Below are 18,359 nucleotides of genomic sequence, written 5' to 3'. Positions count from 1 at the left end.
CATATTTCTGTTGATGATGCCCATGTTGAGAAAAGTACACTAGAGCCATGCGAGGTAGCAGATAATGTTATATTTGAAGACTCTAATGTGTGCACATATGAGGATATAAATAGTAATACAATTCTAAAGTTGGGGCGTGTTGGTCCTCATTCTAAACATTTTTCGACATTGTATTTGGATGATGACATGGAAATCGAGTCATCTAAGCCTTTGGAGGAGTCAATGGAAGAGGAAGATGATGCCTATATTTTTGAATTTGTCATGCCAAAAAGCAAAAAATACATTCCTCATCTAAAGGCCGAGAAGTGTAGAGTGAAAAATTTATTACTTGGCCTGGTTATCTTTGTAGCCCCACCACTGGAGCATAGCCACAAACTGGATGCCATGTTAGGGGCTCAATTCATAAGTTCGAGGTGGAGGCAAAAAGTGGTTCACGTCGTGCCGCTACGTTAAATCAGGCGCTTGTTGGGAGGCAACCCAGCGTTACTGCTTTCTTTTATTTTTGCTTTTTATTTTATTTTATTTTTATTATTTTGTAGTATTTATTTTTGTTTTGTAGGATTATGAGCATAGGAAGCAAAGCCATTAGAAGAGTGCAAAAGCGAGCTTGATGGTGAGGACTAAGTGTGGGGTGCCCACACAAAGGACGATGCCTGGGGGAAGTCTGAGTACCTCGTGAGCCGCTATTGCTTCGGCCTTTGGCCTACCAGGGAGTCTCGTTTACCCTCTTATTATTTATAATGTGCATTGAGGACATTGCAAAATTTTAAGTGTGGGGTGAGGAGATCGTTTGGATAAGTTTCTGTGCTATTTTAGCTTAGTTGTAGTACTCATTCTTAAGTGTAGTAGCTTTTGTGAAGGAAAAAAAAATGAAAAATTAGAAAAATTGGACTTTTCCCGACGATTGATCTCCTAGACAGTTTTCTTGAGGGATTAAAGTCTAAACAAAAATCCAAAATATATCTTTTAGCTTTCTTTAGGTAGTAATAATCCCCTGTGGTTTTTCTTTGTGCCTCGGTTCTTTTCCATGGGATGTAGTTTGAACCGGGTAGTTTTTTTTCTTTCCGAGAGTAGAGTAGGAATGTAGGGAATAAAAGGAGGAAGAATGATGAACCTAGGTGACCTTGACTTGGTTGATACTGGCATATTTAAGCTTTTACATATGTAATATCTTCCCTTCTCACTCTGAAATTATTGATGATGCCTTGTTAAAACGGATAGCATGTTTTGTGGCACCTATTTCTCATTTTCTTGACTTGTGTTCACTTTGCGCTTAATGCTTAATATCTCGTTGCTCCGTGAATACTTGCATTGTTTGAGAGTCGGAATGTGACCGTCCTTAGCGAGTCATGTGCCATGTGTGGTGAGGTTTTTGTGTAGTCCATGTAATGTACTTGTGTCTAGAACTTGCCCGGTATGTGAGTTGAAGCGAAATTTTAGGTGATGCTCGGTTTGAAAAATGATTTTAGGCTTTCTTTGATCTTTTTGAGCTTATTGCTTATCACAAATAGAATCTATCCCTAGTTAACCCTTTTGAGCCTGTAGACCTTTTATTTGGTACCCACATTACAAGCCTATACCCTTTTTATTCTTAATTGACATTGTTTTGATCCTTTTACCTCTTAAAGCACTTTAAGTGTTAGTTGAGCGCTAAAAGAAGTAAGAAGGGACTAAGTGTGGGGTGGCTTTTGAGTGGAACCAATAAAAGGAAGAAAGGTGCACTTGTTTTGTAAAATAATATACTACTAGCGAAAATTGAAAGAAAGAAAAATATAAATGAATAAATTGTTGTCTTGTTCTTGCTAGTGGGTATGAATTAAAGTAGTGCTTAAAGAAAGAGGAAATATTGTTGGGGTGATATTATTTGTGAAATTGAAGTGGTGTTGAAGAATTTGCGCTTAAGTTATTTGATGATGTGTTAAAGTGCTTAGGAGGGTGAATCACTATTCCTTAAATATATCCTACCCGTCCCTTAGCCCACATTACAACCATGAAAAAGTCCTAATTGATTTTAGATCGAGCGAGCTTACATTAGTAGAGATTTACATTAAGGGCAAGCCTATGGTACTAACTGCATGCATGCGACTTCTTTTGTGAGAGTGAGCGATTTTCTTTGTGAGCATGAATGTGTGGATTAATTCTACTCTCTTTGCTTTTGTTGTGAGGGCACATGGTTTCACGAGGGATAGGTAACGTTATTAGACTTCTCTATGATGTTGGTTGTTCAAGCCATGAGTGCATTGTGACATTGAGTCGGTTTTTGAGGTTAGGATTGTTGTGAGCATGTTGTCTTTGTTCGAATATGTTTAAAGAAGGGCATAAGAAAAGGGAAGTGTGTTGATGCATAGTCTAGAGCCTAATTGTAGCAAATAACCACGGTCATAGGTGCAGTGTGCTTTGAATGATAAGAGTTTAATTTTGTTTCGTCTACTATATGATGGTTTGTTCGAGGACGAACAAAGGTTTAAGTGTGGGGTAGTGATGTTTGGCATATTTCGATATGTGTTGATGTTACTTTGCCCATGCTTTAACCACTTTTTGATGTTATTTAATCTTTAAAACACCCAACATGGTGTAATTATTGGTTTGATGACTAATTAAGTTATGTGTGACGATTTAAGGTGTTCGGAGTGCAAAATATGAAGAAAAGGTGGTTTAGCTAGAGGAAGAAGGGTTGGATGCGTCGCATCCAACCTAGGAAAACATCATCATGCATGCAACCTTAGCAGTGAAGTTGGGCCATCGCGTCTGCCATCGCATGCGAAACTGGGAAGTAGGAGTGAAGCTGGATGCGTCGCGTCCACCATCGCATGCAAGCTGAGAAATAGAGGACAAGGTGGATGCGTCGCATCCACCTTCGCAGGCAAAAAATTGAAATGGAGGACGAGGTGGATGCGACGCATCCACCTTAGCATCAATCCCTGAAGCCGAATTGGACTAGGAATGGGAGAGCTTTGGCCCACGACTTTTGTACGCAATATATAAGCTAAAAACGCCTCTTTTAGGTTATCTAACAGATTGGGAAGAGGAAAAAGCCACGACAAAGCTGTGGAGGCCGGAATTCATCAAGTTTCATCTTTCTCCCACCAAACTTAGTAATTTTTATGTTTCTTTATATGATTTGTTGTTTGGCTACCATGTCTATGTGGAGCTAAACTTCACGTTCTAGGGTTGTGGTTCTTTCATGACTATTGTTATTCGGATATTGATTTTGACTTCTTGATTTATCATATTAGTTTATTTATTCAATCTTGCGCTTAATTATTTAATTGCTTGATCACCAATTGAATATTATCTACGAATCTAGAATTGAACTTGAAAGTGGGAATTCTATATTGCATATAGGATTGAGTAGGGCAAGTTCTTGAACTCGGGCATCGGGGAACGGATTCGTGGTTAGGATAGACATATACCTAATTACCTTGCTTGGTTGATTTACAGGAATTATAAATGCGTTCTTGTTGATTCTAACTCCATAGACATATAGGCGTTAGGTTAGCTTGAATAGGCGAGTAAGAACTCGACAGATTCTTATGAGCAATATTAACCCTATCAACCAATAAGCTAGATAAATTAGTCGGTCAATTCAATTGAAGAAAACAATAGGATTGTTAGATAGCCCATAACCCTAGATCGTTTTCATTACATTGATATCATTAAAATCTGCTCTTTCTCTGTTCAAAGTCTATTATTTATATTTTTCTTATTTAATTAGTTGGAATAAAATATTTTTAGATTTAATTCTTGTTTAGATAATTAAGATAGGCTAATTCAGTTAATAGTTAATCATAAGTCCTCGTGGGTTCGACATCCGACTTTGAGTCACTTTATTACTTGACGACCGCGTATACTTGCGTGAGTGTGTTTGGTCGCAACAGAGGCCTCGGATAATGTTGAATTATTCTAAGTTAGCACGATCGATGGTTGCCTCATTAAAAACCTTGCCGAAAAAACCATTTTGGATAAAACCGTTCTAAGGGAAAAAGAGTGCAACACATGCTTTCAGGCCTAAGGCTTTGTGTTGAATAGCCCATTCATGTTCTTGGTCGAACTCCTGCAAAGGTTAATTTCGAAATATAAACTAACATGGGAGGGTCATACCTTAGCAGTAGTATCGTTTTAGGTGCGACACGTTCCAATTGCTTGGTAGTTGTTTGCCGTTTATAATATCGAGCTTGTAGGATCCTTTACCGACGATTTCGAGCACCCGATACGGCCCTTCCCAGTTTGGACCCAGTTTTCCTTCATTTGGATTTCGGGTGCTGAAGGTGACTTTCCTTAGCATTAAGTCCCCGGTTTTAAAATGGCGAAGATTGGTTCTTCGATTATAGTATCTTTCGATCCGCTGTTTTTGGGCGGCTAATCGGACGAGAGCGGCTTCTCGCTTTTCATCCAATAATTCGAGGCTAGTATTCATAGCCTCGTGATTTGACTCTTCCGTTGTATGTCGAAACCTCACACTGGGTTCCCCGACTTCAACTGTAATCAAGGCCTCGGAACCATATACTAAGGAGAACGGGGTTGCCCCCGTACTGGACTTTGATATTGTTCGATATGCCCAAAGGACTTCGGGTAAAATTTCTCTCCATTTCCCCTTAGCGCCGTTCAACCTTTTCTTTATGTTTTGAATGATAGTCTTGTTCGTCAATTCTGCCTGTCCGTTCCTACTAGGGTAGTACGGGGTTATTAATATCCTTTTTATTTTATGGTATTCGAGGAATTTCATCACCTTACTGCCGATAAATTATTTTCCATTATCACACACTATTTCAGCGGGTATCCCAAATCGACACACGATGTGATCCCAGATGAAGTCTATAACCTCTTTCTCTCTTACTTTCTCGAACGCCTGTGTTTCAACCCATTTAGAGAAATAGTCAGTCATAAATAAAATGAACTTAGCTTTACCTGGGGCCGACGGTAGAGCGCCGATGATGTCCATCCCCCATTTCATGAATGGCCATGGGGATAGGACTGAATGAAGTTGTTCTTCGGGCCGATGGATCATCGGTGCAAACCTTTGGTATTTATCACATTTTCGAACAAACTCTTTAGTGTCTTTTTCCATTCTATCCCAGTAGTACCCTGCTCTAATGATTTTGTGAACCAGTGATTCGGCGCTAGAGTGGTTCCCACAAGTGCCTTCATGGACCTCTCGTAAAACGTAATCGGTATCTTTTGGTCCTAAGCATACTGCCAACGGTCCATCGAATGTCCTTTTGCATAACGTTCCATCTTCAGCCAATGTCAATCGAGCAGCTTTGGTTTGCAGGGTCCTCGACTCTTTAGGGTCCGATGGGAGCTTTTCATTCTTCAAGTATTCAATATATTTATTCCTCCAATCCCAGGTTAAGCTTGTAGAGTTTATCTCGGCATGACCTTCCTCTATCACGGATTTCGAGAGTTGAATGACAGTCCCCAAGCTGATCTCGTCTTCCTCGACCGTCTACCCCAAATTTTCAAGTGCATCGGCCTCATTGTTTTGTTCTTGAGGTACATGCTGTAAAGTCCATTCTTTGAAACGGTGCAAAGTTACCTGTAGTTCGTCCAAATACCTTTGCATTCTATCCTCTCAAACTTCAAAGGTTTTGTTTACTTGGTTTACCACTAGTAAAGAGTCACACTTGGCTTCAATGACTTCCTATCCCAAGCTTTTGGCTAGTTAGAGACTTGTAATCATGGCCTCGTACTCGGCCTCATTGCTAGTCAACCTAGAAGTTTTGATAGATTGCCTAATAGTTTTACCCGTGGGCGGCTTCAAAATGATGCCTAGCTCGGAGCCCTTCACATTTGAAGCACTGTCTGGGAAGAGGGTCCATACCCATGATGATGTACCCAATCTTAACAAGAGTTCCTTTTCAACTTCGGGTACGAGGGTTGGCATAAAATCGGCCACGAAATCCGCTAAAATTTGAGACTTGATGGTCGTCCGGGGATGATATTCGATATCGTACCCACTGAGTTCGACGACCCATTTGGCCAATCGGACCGATAGTTCGGGCTTGTGCAAAATATTACTAAGTGGGTAAGTGATTAATACGCATATGGGGTGACATTGAAAGTATGGTCTTAACTTTCTAGAGGCGCTTATCAGTGCAAGTGCCAATTTCTCTAAGTGCGGATATCTAGTTTCTGCTTCCCCTAAGGTTCGGCTTATATAATAAACGGAAAATTTACCTTGCTCCTCTCGAACTAGGACACCGCTTACCACTATTTTTGATACTGCCAAGTATAAGCAAAGTTTCTTATCTGCCTTCGGAGTGTGAAGCAACGGTGGGCTCGATAGGTATCGCTTCAAATCCCCTAATTCATGTTGGCATTCTAGGGTTCAGGCGAAATCGTTCTTCTTTTTGAGTAGAGAGAAAAATTAGTGGATTTGATTGGACGACCTCGAAATGAATCGTCCTAAGGCAGCTATCCGTCCGGTTAGCTTTTGTATGGCTTTTACACTGTCCACGATGGTGATGTCTTCAATGGCCTTGATTTTATCGGGGTTGATCTCAAGTCCCCGATTCGATACCTGAAGGCAAGGAACTTGCCCGAACCGACACCGAAAGCACATTTCTCGGGGTTGAGCTTTATGTTGTATTTCCTTAAAATCTCGAACGTTTCCTGCAAATGAACCAAATGGTCCTCTGCGCACAGGGGCTTAACTAGCATGTCATCAATATAAACTTCCATTGATTTACCTATTTATTCTTCAAACATTTTATTTACTAGGCGTTGGTAAGTAGCTCCTTCATTTTTTACCCTGAAGGACATTACATTATAACAATAGGTTCCATACTTGGTGATAAATGAAGTATTTTCTCGGTCCTCCGGGTTCATTTGGATTTGATTGTATCTGGAATAGGCATCGAGAAAAATAAGGATCTCGTGGCCAGATGTGGCATCGATCATACGATCGATATTAGGCAGTAGGAAAGAATCTTTGGGGAATGCCTTGTTTAAATCCTTATAATCTACACATATTCTAAGTCTGTTCCCTTTTTTAGGCACTACAACTACATTGGCTAACCATTCGTGATATTTCACCTCCCGAATGGACCCTATTTTGAGAAGTTTAGTTACCCCATCCTTTATGAATGCATACTTTATCTTGGACTGGGGTCTCCTCTTTTGCTTCACCATTTTGAACCCGGGGTCCAGGATTAGGCGATGCGTCGTTATCTCCGGTGGGATCCTTGTCATGTCTAAATGAGACCAAGCAAAATAATTTATGTTATCAATAAGAAATTGGATAAGCCTTTTCCTGAGTTCGGGGGTTAATCTCGTTCCCAGGTATACTGTTCGCTCGGGCAGGTACTCGATCAATATAACCTGTTCCAGCACTTCGACCGTTGATTTGGTGGCGTCGGAACCTTCGGGAACAATAAAAGTTCGAGGGGTCAGAAAATCCTCTTCTTCTTCTATCTCCTGCTTCCCTGATTCGGTCGAGGCTGATGGCTGTGATTGATATTTGACTTCCTCTTCACCTTTGATGTTAGACCTCTCTGAGGTTGACAGTGTCGATATTGGTGTTACCTCATCGACTGCAAACATTTCCTTCGCAGCATGCTACTCCCCGTATACTATTTTTACACCGTCCGACGTCGGGAATTTCATCACTTGGTGGAGGGTCGAAGGGACTGCCCTCATATTATGGATCCAAGGCCTTCCGAGCAGGGCATTGTACCTCATGTCACCCTCGATTACGTGGAACTTGGTGTCTTGAATTGTTCCTGCCACGTTCACCGGTAGAATAATCTCCTCTTTAGTTGTTTCACTGGCCATATTGAAGCCGTTTAAAACCCGAGCTACGGGCACGATTTGATTCTGTAGGCTGAGTTGTTCCACGACCCTCGATCGGATGATATTCGCCGAACTACTTGGATCCACTAAAACACGCTTAACTTGAACTTTATTTAATAGGATAGAAATTACGAGAGCGTCGTTGTGGGGCTGAGAAATGCCTTCTGCTTCTTCGTTGTTGAATGACAACGTGCCTTCGGGCGCATAATCTCGGGTTCATTTTACCCTAGTGGTCGATACCTTAGTGTGTTTGAACATGGGTCCCTGTGGAATGTCGACCCCGCCGACGATCATATGAATGACATGTGGGGGTTCCTCCTGTTCATTTTTTATGTCGGTGCCCCTTTCTCTAAAATGATTCTTGGCTCGATTGCTGAGGAACTCTCAAAGGTGGCCCTCGTTGAATAGACGGGCCACCTCTTCTCTTAATTGTCTACAATCCTCGGTCTTGTAACCATGCGTGCCATGGTACTTGTACATCAAATTCGGATTTCTTTGGGAAGGATCGGTCTGTATGGGTCTGGGCCACCTAGTATCTTTGATCCTTTCGATTGCTGATACATTGCCCGATGCGTTGATGCTAAAATTATATTTCGATAACCGAGGTGCCTCTGTGGGATCGGCATACTTGTCAAAATCACTCCTGCTCATAAGTCCCCGAGAACTCTGTCCTCGATCACTTCTTCGATTGTTCCCGGTGGAATTGCATCCTGAACCATTATTCCTTCAATCTGTGGTATATGGTTGATATCAGTCTCTGTTCGACATTGGATCCCTGTCGATGTCCCTCTGGTTCTTAACTACCGACCTCTTTGGATGTACTGAATCGGAAAGGGCTCTTAGTTGGTCGTCTTCGACCATGATCTTCGATTGATATCGATTATGCACATCTACCCAGGTCACGGCCGGATACTCGATCAAACTTTGTTTCAACTGACGTGATGCTATTGAACTCTGCTCATTCAACCCTTGGGTGAAAGCTTGAACGACTCAATCATCTGTGACCGGTGGCAATTCCATGCGTTCTATTTGAAATCGGGACACGAACTCCCTCAGTATTTCATTATCCCTTTGTCTTACCTTGAAAAGGTCTAATTTTCTCGTTGCGACCTTTATGGACCATGCGTGTGCTTTTACGAAAGAATATGCTCACATGGTGAATGAGTCGATGGAATTTGGTGGCAGGTTGTGATACCAAATCATTGCTCCCTTCGAAAGGGTCTCTCCGAATTTTTTCAACAGCACAGATTCGATTTCGTCATCTTCTACATCGTTACCCTTTATGGAACACGTGTAAGAGGTGATGTGTTCGTTAGGGTCGATTGTCCCATTATATTTAGGAATCTCGGGCATGCGGAATTTTTTGGGGATCGGTTTTGGAGCTGCACTCGGGGGAAAAGGATTTTGCATGAATATTTTGGAATCCAACTCTTTCAACACTGGTGGTGCCCCTGGGATCTGATCGACTCTTGAGTTATATGTTTTCATTTTTTTATCGTTTGTTTCGATCTGTTTTGTGAGTTCCTCGAGTATGTTAACAATTTCGGGATTAGTCCCCGATTCTTGCTCATTTGACCTTACTATAGCTGGCTCCGTTCTGTGGGTGATTTATCGGGGTGGACTGGGCTCTGGTCTGCTCGGTATATGGGTTTGACTCTGCAATAGAGCTATCGCTACTTGTTGAGCTTGCAACATTTTGAAAACCATACGCAAGCTGATTCCGTTTTCTTCAACATTATGGGTGTCTCGAGCTGCAGATCGAGTACTACCATGAATGCAATTTTTAGGTTCAGAACGTTGGTTTGCCTCAATAGCCACATGCGAATTAACATCTAATGGTACTTCGATTCGGGCCCCAACGGCATCGACAAGCGACCTTTCGGCCCTGGACGTCAAGTTGTTGTTCTCACCTTGAAGGCCAGCTTCATTGTCCATGGGTAAGGCCAGCTTCATTGTCCATGGGTAAGGCCATTAATTGAGAGTTTGTTGTTGCTAATCCGAAATCAAGACACTTTCAACAACAAGCTTAAAATGGTATGTTTTGCAGATTTGTGTCAAATAACCACTGTTATCCTTAGCCCCACGGTGGGCGCTAAACTGTTTACCCGAAACACGGATAGAGTTGAATTTATACGTAGTTCTAAGGGTACGCGGTATAACTTGACGCAAATTATATAAGCGGAAACATCGAATATTGACTATCAAGAATGAAAATACAAACAAGGTTGAAGGGATGATGATTTATGAATGAGCAAGATGAAAATAATGTATAAAGCTCAAAATGATAATTTCTTAATATGGAGCATATGCACAGTATCTGAGTTATGGCTTCTTCATGTCTCAATGCCCCCTTACAGAGATAATAGCCATCCCTTTTATAGTGGGGGATCCTACTTTAGGTATAATTAAAAATATATAGTGGAGAACCATAATAAATTAACTTTCCCTGTTTTTCTGTCGAGATTCTCTTCTTTAGTGCGGCTGTAACGGCTCTTGTCTATAGGTTCGATATTGACTTGAGCTCGATACTGAATCGAGCTCGATTTTGACTCGGGGCCCGATATTGATTCGGGCTCGGTATTGGTCGGTTCCTGAAACTCAAAGCTAGGTAACCCGACTTCGAATTTTATCCCGAAATTATGAAGACGCTTTTCGGTCCATTATGTTCCCATCTCGACCAGTCGTACGAAGGCCGAAATCGGTTTCGACCCTATACAAACTTTATATAGAAAGGAAAGGAAATCATGCCCCGCACTCATAATTGAGCAAATATTCTCCACATTAAAAGCAAAATTAAGATCATATTAAACTCACACATATTTTTAAAAGTTAAGGGCTCTTCTTATTAATAAAAGAAATACAAGTAATATATTAGAAAAATAACAAAAATGACCCTTATGTTGAGAAGTGCTTAAAATTCTATAAAACTATAGAGTAGTTTGAATCCTTTAAATTCGTCAAAAGTAAAGTACTTTTTATCTATTTAAAACATATAACAAGATTTAACTATTAGATTTAATAGGAACCGTGAACAAAGATTTATATAGAGAATCATTAAAGTCACATTAAATCCAAAAACTACAACATTAAAAATTGCGCCAACTATAATAGCAGATCAAAAATAGGTAAAATTCTACCCCAACAAATAAACCAAAAATAACAAAAAAATGCATAAACTTCACCTTCAAATGCGAGATTTTTCAATTTTTTCTTTTTATGGTTCCTCTCAAATCTAATGGTTAGAGAATTAAACATAAGGGACCATTCCAGAAAATAAAAAACATAGGGGACCATTTTTGTCATTTTGGCCAATAAGTTACATATCCAACGATCTAATGTAACCTCCCGTCCCGCGTACTCGTACATTCAACTGTGCTCCGACGAACATTTTCACTTGTCAAAGCTCGCCGCCGACGATATTCCGTCTGAAATTGGTTTGCTTCTTCTCTTAATCTTTCCTATTTCGGCTTTAGTCTTTTTCCTTTTCTTTCATTTCTTATTTTCTCCTTCATTCTTTTTCGTGAATTAACTAAACACTTTAATTGCTTTTCCCCAAGTTCGTGGTTTTAACTAGGGTTTAAACGAAAATCAATTTTAGTTTTGGATTTGTTTTTTAAAATTACTTAGTTCTTTCATTGTTTTTCTGACTTCTCTTTGTTAAAGAATTTAACTGGTGAATTCTGCTGTTAATTATGGTTGAATTGTTTGTTTAGATTACAAGAATTACATTTTTAAAAAAAAGTTATTTAGTATTGAAAATGGGTTTCAATTGCATATTCTGGCACGCACCATTTAAACTTCAAGCAAATTCAAAATAATATACCAGATCTGGTTTGTGAATTTGCAGTAGATGAACAAGTGATTCGCGTCTTCATAATCTCCTCCACATTATATGTAATTATGCAAACAGTCATGCCTCTTTCTTTGTAGACTGTGTTTGGTCAAGTAAAGATCTTCCGGCGACTGTATACGTGTTATAAAATCCACTAAATAAGTACAAATTTTGTCCGAGCCCAGTATATCAAATACGTTCTCTTAGAATCCTAAATTCAAACCGATAATGTTTCAAATCATGGATCCGTCTCTGCAGCCACTAGCCATGAAAAACACTCTGCTTTTAAAGGTGCTCTGTTTCTCCGTATCAATTACCATGGCCATACTTGTCATCTATTTTGGACAAAACTTAATACGTTGACTTCGCTGAGAAAAGGCCATTCTTACATTCCTTCCTATTATCCTATTTGGTAATAATTGTTGAGCTTAAAAGCTATCTATCATCTACACAAAGCTGTTCATTTCCTCCATTTCCCAATTAATTCATCTTCTTCCCCATCAGTGCACCTTCTTCTAAGAGAAATATTCCATCCATGACTAGGCCAGTAATCTTCCACTTTAGCATATATATATATATATATATATTTTTAAATCTAAATGCATTCACCCAGGCTTCACCTCATGTGGTGGTGGGGGGTTTGGCCATGACCCCTACCTTGTATATTAACACAAAAGGAAGTTACAGTGGAGGAGGACATAAATCTAACCTCCAAGTCCTAAGCTGGCTCTCTAGTTCACATCCTTACTAAAAGTTGTAATCCAGAAACCATAATCTAAGATAGACAGTAGACTACCTAGATAGCAAGCAGTGTTTTAAAAGGCGTGAGCGTAAGGCGAGGCGTTTTACATATGCTTCAGCGAGGCGTAAGCCCCGAGGCACGGGGCATAAGCCCCATAGGTATTTAATTTTTAATATTTTATAAAATAATATAATGACAGTAAATATTTATAAACAGGTAAAATTGCATAAAAATTGAAGAAAACTCTCTCTCTCTCTCTCTCTCTCATATATATATATATATATATATATATATATATATATATATATATATATATCCATCCCCACAAAAAACTAGTCAAACAATCTATTATACGCTACTTACAAGCAATGTTTTAAAAGGCGGGGGTGTGAGGCGGGACGTTTTACTTGATATGAGGCGAGGCGTAAGCCTGGATGAGGGGGGGTGTAAGTCCCATGGATCTTTAAAAATTTTAATTTATAAATTAATACAAAAAAAATATAAAATATAAATTAAAAGTTAAAAATTAAAAGAAAATTTAAGGAACTCATAGAAAAAAAAATATCTAGCATGATTCTTAAGTATAACTAATGCATACAAATCACGTATAACGTTTTTAACTTTCAAATAATTAAAAACTTACAATTTCTTTAAAAAGAATGATCAAACTCCACATTCTACCTTCCTAAAAGTAAATAATGAATAAAATCTTATTAGTACGATAATTAAAATATTACTCTTTCATGAGTAAATACAAATTAGTTTAAGATATCAAATTAATAAAAGTGTATAACAAGGAGGGACAAATGAACTAAGACACGACCAATAACAAGTGAATATATAAATTCGCAATACTATGTCTCATTATTAGAGTTATGCTCAATCTTCATATTTCTATCGATGAATAGAACTTTTATCATTAATTTGTTAAACAATTTTGAAGGTCAATTATATTAATTAGGAAATTCGACACGTGATTTGCGTTGGAACTGTTAGGCGATCCCCGAACGTTGGGCGTTACGCGTGTTTAGGGCGCACGGTCGGGCGCTTGGGGCGTAAGCCTCACAGAACTAAGCCCCATACATGAGCCCCAGGGCGTTTTGCAAGTGCTCCGCCCAGGGGCGAGTCTCAGAAATGCCTTTTAAAATACCGATAGCAAGTATCTAATATGGGAGGACTCCCCCCATTGAACAATAGAACCTAGCAAAAGTAAATAAGGGAGACTCTCCCCTTACAGCCATATACCATGCATGTGATTATTTAGTATGCTGAAAATGGTGGGGAACTAAATCTTTGAGGGGTGTCTGGCCTAACCATCCCCCTTTCCAAAATAATGTTTTTTACCATCACCTACTTTGATGTAAATGTGTTCTAAGAACACACTCTATAAGTTTCTGATATATTTCCAATTCCCAATTCTGCTTAAAGTAACAATTCTTCAAAATGGGTTCAAATCACTAACTTATTAGCTTAGCTTTCGAGTGTACATCGACCTTGAAATTGTGATGCGGTTCTCTCACTCTAATATTTGATTCCTTTTTTGCCTATTCTCCAATTTTTTGCCCATCTTTTGTTGATTATTTTGCATCTGGTACTTCTCTTATTTTTCCTTTCTGTACTTTCTGTAGTTTGATAAGTGACTTTGTCCTATTTTCTTGATGCTGTCTAGGTCAAGGTTAATGGTCATTAGCTCAGATCAGCTTTTCAGGTACACTGAAGAAATATTATGAATGCGGATAAAGTGGCGGATAACATGTGGTAGAGAAAACGGGATGGTCTAAATCTAAAACTGGTCTTAGGATTATCAATTAAATGAGAGTAAGATGTAAAAGGAAGTGGGAATTCTGTGGAGGCATTATCAGACATTTCATTGACCCAGCAATGACATAAATAAAATTGTTGAATTCCTTAGTTTGTGTGTTTATTTTCATGAACTTCCATTTAATCAGCATTCATCATGATAAAATCGCCGTTCCTGTGAACATTCTCTTGTTGCATCCATTACAAAATAAATGTCCTTCACAGCTGGAAACACTTCTGTTATGTGGGCTTTTGTTATCTATGGTAGCTAAGCTGCTACATGTTGCTTGTTAAAGTTTAAAGCTATATAGACTAGGATCGAAAGATTATAGCCTTACGCTTAGTGGTTATCCAAATTTTCATTTTGTAGCTATATATGAATCTGAAGAATCATATTTCAGGCAATAAAAGGTAATAGTTGAAACCTGTGAACCACTCAAAGTCTCAAACAATACAATCAGGTTAAAGCAACTACGGGATTCTCTAATATATGGTGTGGTATTTAATAAATCTTAATCTCCAATTTTCCACTTTGTATATCAGCTTCTTCGCACATTAATTGATTCATTGTTTTACCATTATTAGGTTATAGTCAATCAGTGTTATAAATGGTCAACAATTGAAGCGATGCCTGCTATGAAGGTTCAGATACTAATTTCTTCCATTTCATACTCTTCTTTCTACATGTTGTCAATGTCATTTTAATCTGCAAAGATATCATATTGTGTGATATTAATATCCCATGCTATATACTTATCAAAGAAAACGAATTATATTGTGTGCTATACAAGTTACGGTTTTGGTTGTACATGTTTGAATCTTAACCATTTCTGCTCTCTTCATCTTTCTTTTTATCAATGAAGCGAAATATCCAGATCTCTAAAGGAGAAGGGTTGGTGGGAGGCATTCGGGGAAGTCGGCCCGATCTGATATCTTACGAAATCAATAGTAAATCTACAGCTGCCATTCTCAAAAAATAGTAAATTGACAGCTGCTTTAGCAACTCCAGTAAAGCCAAAAGTCTAGCTAGTGGCTTGCATTTAAGTCTGAGTTCAGTTCCTATTGAGAATAACATCTTTTACTTCATAAAGAAAACAGGAAATCTTTTATTTTGGAAGCATTGTTGTAGAAGTATTCCTAGTGGATAATCTAGGAAACATAACTTTATTCTAAAGCTAATTAGTGTTTCCAGTGCAATATATTTTCGTTGCGGTTTTACTCCAAGTCAAGAAGTCTGAAGCAGGGGTGGATTTAGGGGGGCAGAAGGGGGCTCACCCGAACCTCCTTCGCCGAAAAATTACACTGTATATATAAGGCAAAATCTATTTTTTACCTCTATATATTATGTTTTGAATCCCCTTGACACAGCCCAAAAGCTTAGCTTAGTGGTCAAGGGGGTTCAAAACCTTTGAGAGGTTATTGTTTCAATTCCCACTAGCTACATTCTCTTTTAATTTTTTAATTTTTTTCTTTTTTGAACCCCCTTAGCGGAAATCCTGCCTCCGCCACTGGTCTGAAGCATTTTCAAATTAATTGAATTACATGTGAGTTGGTGATTCAGTAGCTTTTGGAACTTTATGTTTTTATTCTGCAAGCTGGTCTTCCGATTTAGGCATTTACTTTTGTCTCCACATTCCTTATTCCATGTTTGCAAAATGTGAAGAAGTGAGTTTGATGTTATTAATTCTTTTCAATTTGAATATAAAGGGAATTGTGACCTCTAGGCTTTTATGTTATTTGCATCACTAGCTAATCTAGGCAAACATAGTGGACTTGTTTTCCTTGACTTCAATCCATGCACCACATCCTTCCGGTCCTGTGTAATGGTTCTATCTGTTTTGTCCCATTTATTTAGTGCAAGCTCCGTGCATATAATATTGACCTAAGATGCAATCAAAGGTGTGGTAGGAGAACCATGAAGTCTCAGGTTCAAATCCGAGTGGAGGCAAAACTGGATGACCTCTTCCCATTTGTTATATGGCATGTGCCCTGGCTCAAGTCTTTTCTGTCACGCCCCAAAACCTAGGAGCGCGACCGGCGCTCAACCGAGTGAACCCGACCGAGCAAGCCTGTTAGATTTTATTCTACCCAAACTCATCCACGAATAGAGATATACATATTTTCATTAATTAGACGAAAATATGTTCACGTCTACAATACCAATTCATTTCCAATAGTTTCATCATTTTTAAAGTCTCAAATGGACAAGTAATACAACCACAACATGACATAGTTTGTTTTTCCCCAGCACCAATACACAACCCACACTATGTCTACGGAGTCTCTATAGATAAAGAAGAGTACAATGATAATGCCGGTAACAAGGCCCCGGCTATACCTCAAACCGAATACACAAAGTACAAAAGATACATGACCCCGGGATGAAGTGGGGCTCACCAAGATAGCTGGGAAGAAGGTGTACTGCTATCACTGATCAATATCTCCTGCTGTGGAACCACCTGCATCCATTTAAAGATGCAGCGCCCCCGGCAAAAGGGACGTTAGTACCGTCGAATAGCACTAGTATGTATAACTAAACAGCCTCTCAATAGAATGACAAATAATATAAACAAGATTATCATAATATCAATGAAAGCCTTAATTAACATCAAACCTCAATTTAGGATCAAGACAGTGTTCAAATTAATTTCCATATCTCACATTGAGAGATTTTTAGTATCGATATATCATTGTCCACAATACCATTATTCACAAAACCGGTACCACCGTACTCTTAGCACGGAGTCCGATCATGACCCGATCGGCTAGGCCATCTCATTAGAGACATCAACCACAATTTCTCTCAATATCAATACCACCGTCTTTAGCACGGAGTCCGATCACGACCCGATCGGCTAGGCCATCTCATTAGGGACATCAACCACAATTACCATTTCAATTACAAATTTCCAGCACAATCACCACTATGTGTGCAGCATGGTGTCCGATCACGACCCGACCGGCTAGGCCGTCTTATTTGAGACATCAACCTTTTTATAGCAATCGTCGCATTTCGTATTACTTTCACATCTTTTCATTTCATTGGCACTAATGGCCATCATTATAAGATCATTCTTGGCACGTTGGCCATATTCAGTATTTCATGCTCACCTTATCAATTTCAAATATCATTATCATCATCAACAACAAATACAGTTCAAATCAAGGTGTGTAGTACACATTTGAGCTATTTAGAGTCTAAGGCACATAGAGATATTCCACAAAATTTGGCATAATAGCCTTCATTTGAACTTGACTTAAAGTCGAAACATTATTAATGCACAACTCGTATTTTAACACATCCTCAATTGGTAACATAACATGAATAAAGCATTAGGATGCTTGTTGAATATATATCTTTCAACCCAATCTTACTCGGAATTGCCAGTCTCATAATGAATCACTCGGGACTTACATAATTTACATGAATATCGTGGGATTCAATTCTAAGAGAAGAGTTTAGCCAACATACCTCACTTGAGCTTCCTTAAACTCTAAAACGTTCCGGAACTCTTAGCAACTTCAATCTATTGTAGAAATATAACAAATTGAATCAAAATTTGGAAGGTGATCATGGTTCTAGCTCACTTGGGCATTTTATCAAACACTAGGTGTGCATAAGGTTTCAATGTCCTTTTTATGAAGGATTCCATCATCCCACAACCCAATCTTTACCATTTTTAGCTCAACAATCTTCTTACACCCTTTGATAACACATGCATGTAAAATAAACAACTCTCATGCCCAAAAATTATCTTGCTAGTTACCCATTTTCAGAAAATTTCGAAATTAGGGTTTAGGGTGTAGAATCTTACCCCTAGGATGAAGACCTAGTGAGCTTCCTTTCTTAATCTTCCAAAACTTGAGCAAGAATTGAAGAAAAATTATTGAAGAACACCTTCTCACTCTAGGGCACTCTCTCTCACTCTAAAATATCAGATTATGTCTCAAAAATGGCCCAAAGAGTATATTTAACGAAATAGGGTCGGGTTTTAAAAACCCAAAAATGGAGCTCCGGAACAAGGTATGCGTGCGGATCGCATATCGGTCGCATAATTGCTGATAAAATGATCAAAAAAAATTGTTTGTGTATGCGGTCACTATGCGGTCCGCAACACTATTATGCGATCGCATAATGCACCTCATAACATTTATGCGGTCGCATAGTCGACCGCATAATTGCTTCCAACTGAC

The 18,359-nt window shown here is 39.0% G+C and overlaps 1 protein-coding gene across 10 annotated transcripts in view; it reads left to right on the top strand.

Moving 5' to 3' along the window:
- The window catches only part of LOC104105664 (histone-lysine N-methyltransferase ASHH3-like), a 56,374-nt gene that overhangs the window by 30,112 nt on the left and 7,903 nt on the right, over positions 1 to 18,359 (top strand). For 4 of the 10 annotated variants that reach the window (XM_070189989.1, XM_070189981.1, XM_070189980.1 and 1 more), the window contains exon 2: positions 14,751 to 14,807. In XM_070189989.1, coding sequence (XP_070046090.1) covers positions 14,751 to 14,807 — 57 coding nt within the window. Of the gene's footprint in view, positions 1 to 11,070; positions 11,226 to 14,034; positions 14,074 to 14,566; positions 14,664 to 14,750; positions 14,808 to 18,359 lie in introns of those variants that run through there. The other 6 variants (XM_070189983.1, XM_070189986.1, XM_070189985.1 and 3 more) reach the window with 6 other exon arrangements.

Source organism: Nicotiana tomentosiformis, chromosome 12 (genome assembly GCF_000390325.3).
Source record: "Nicotiana tomentosiformis chromosome 12, ASM39032v3, whole genome shotgun sequence".
Lineage (NCBI taxonomy): Eukaryota > Viridiplantae > Streptophyta > Magnoliopsida > Solanales > Solanaceae > Nicotiana > Nicotiana tomentosiformis.
The sequence above is the reverse complement of the archived record's forward strand: the minus strand, read 5'-3'. Positions and strand labels throughout refer to the sequence as shown.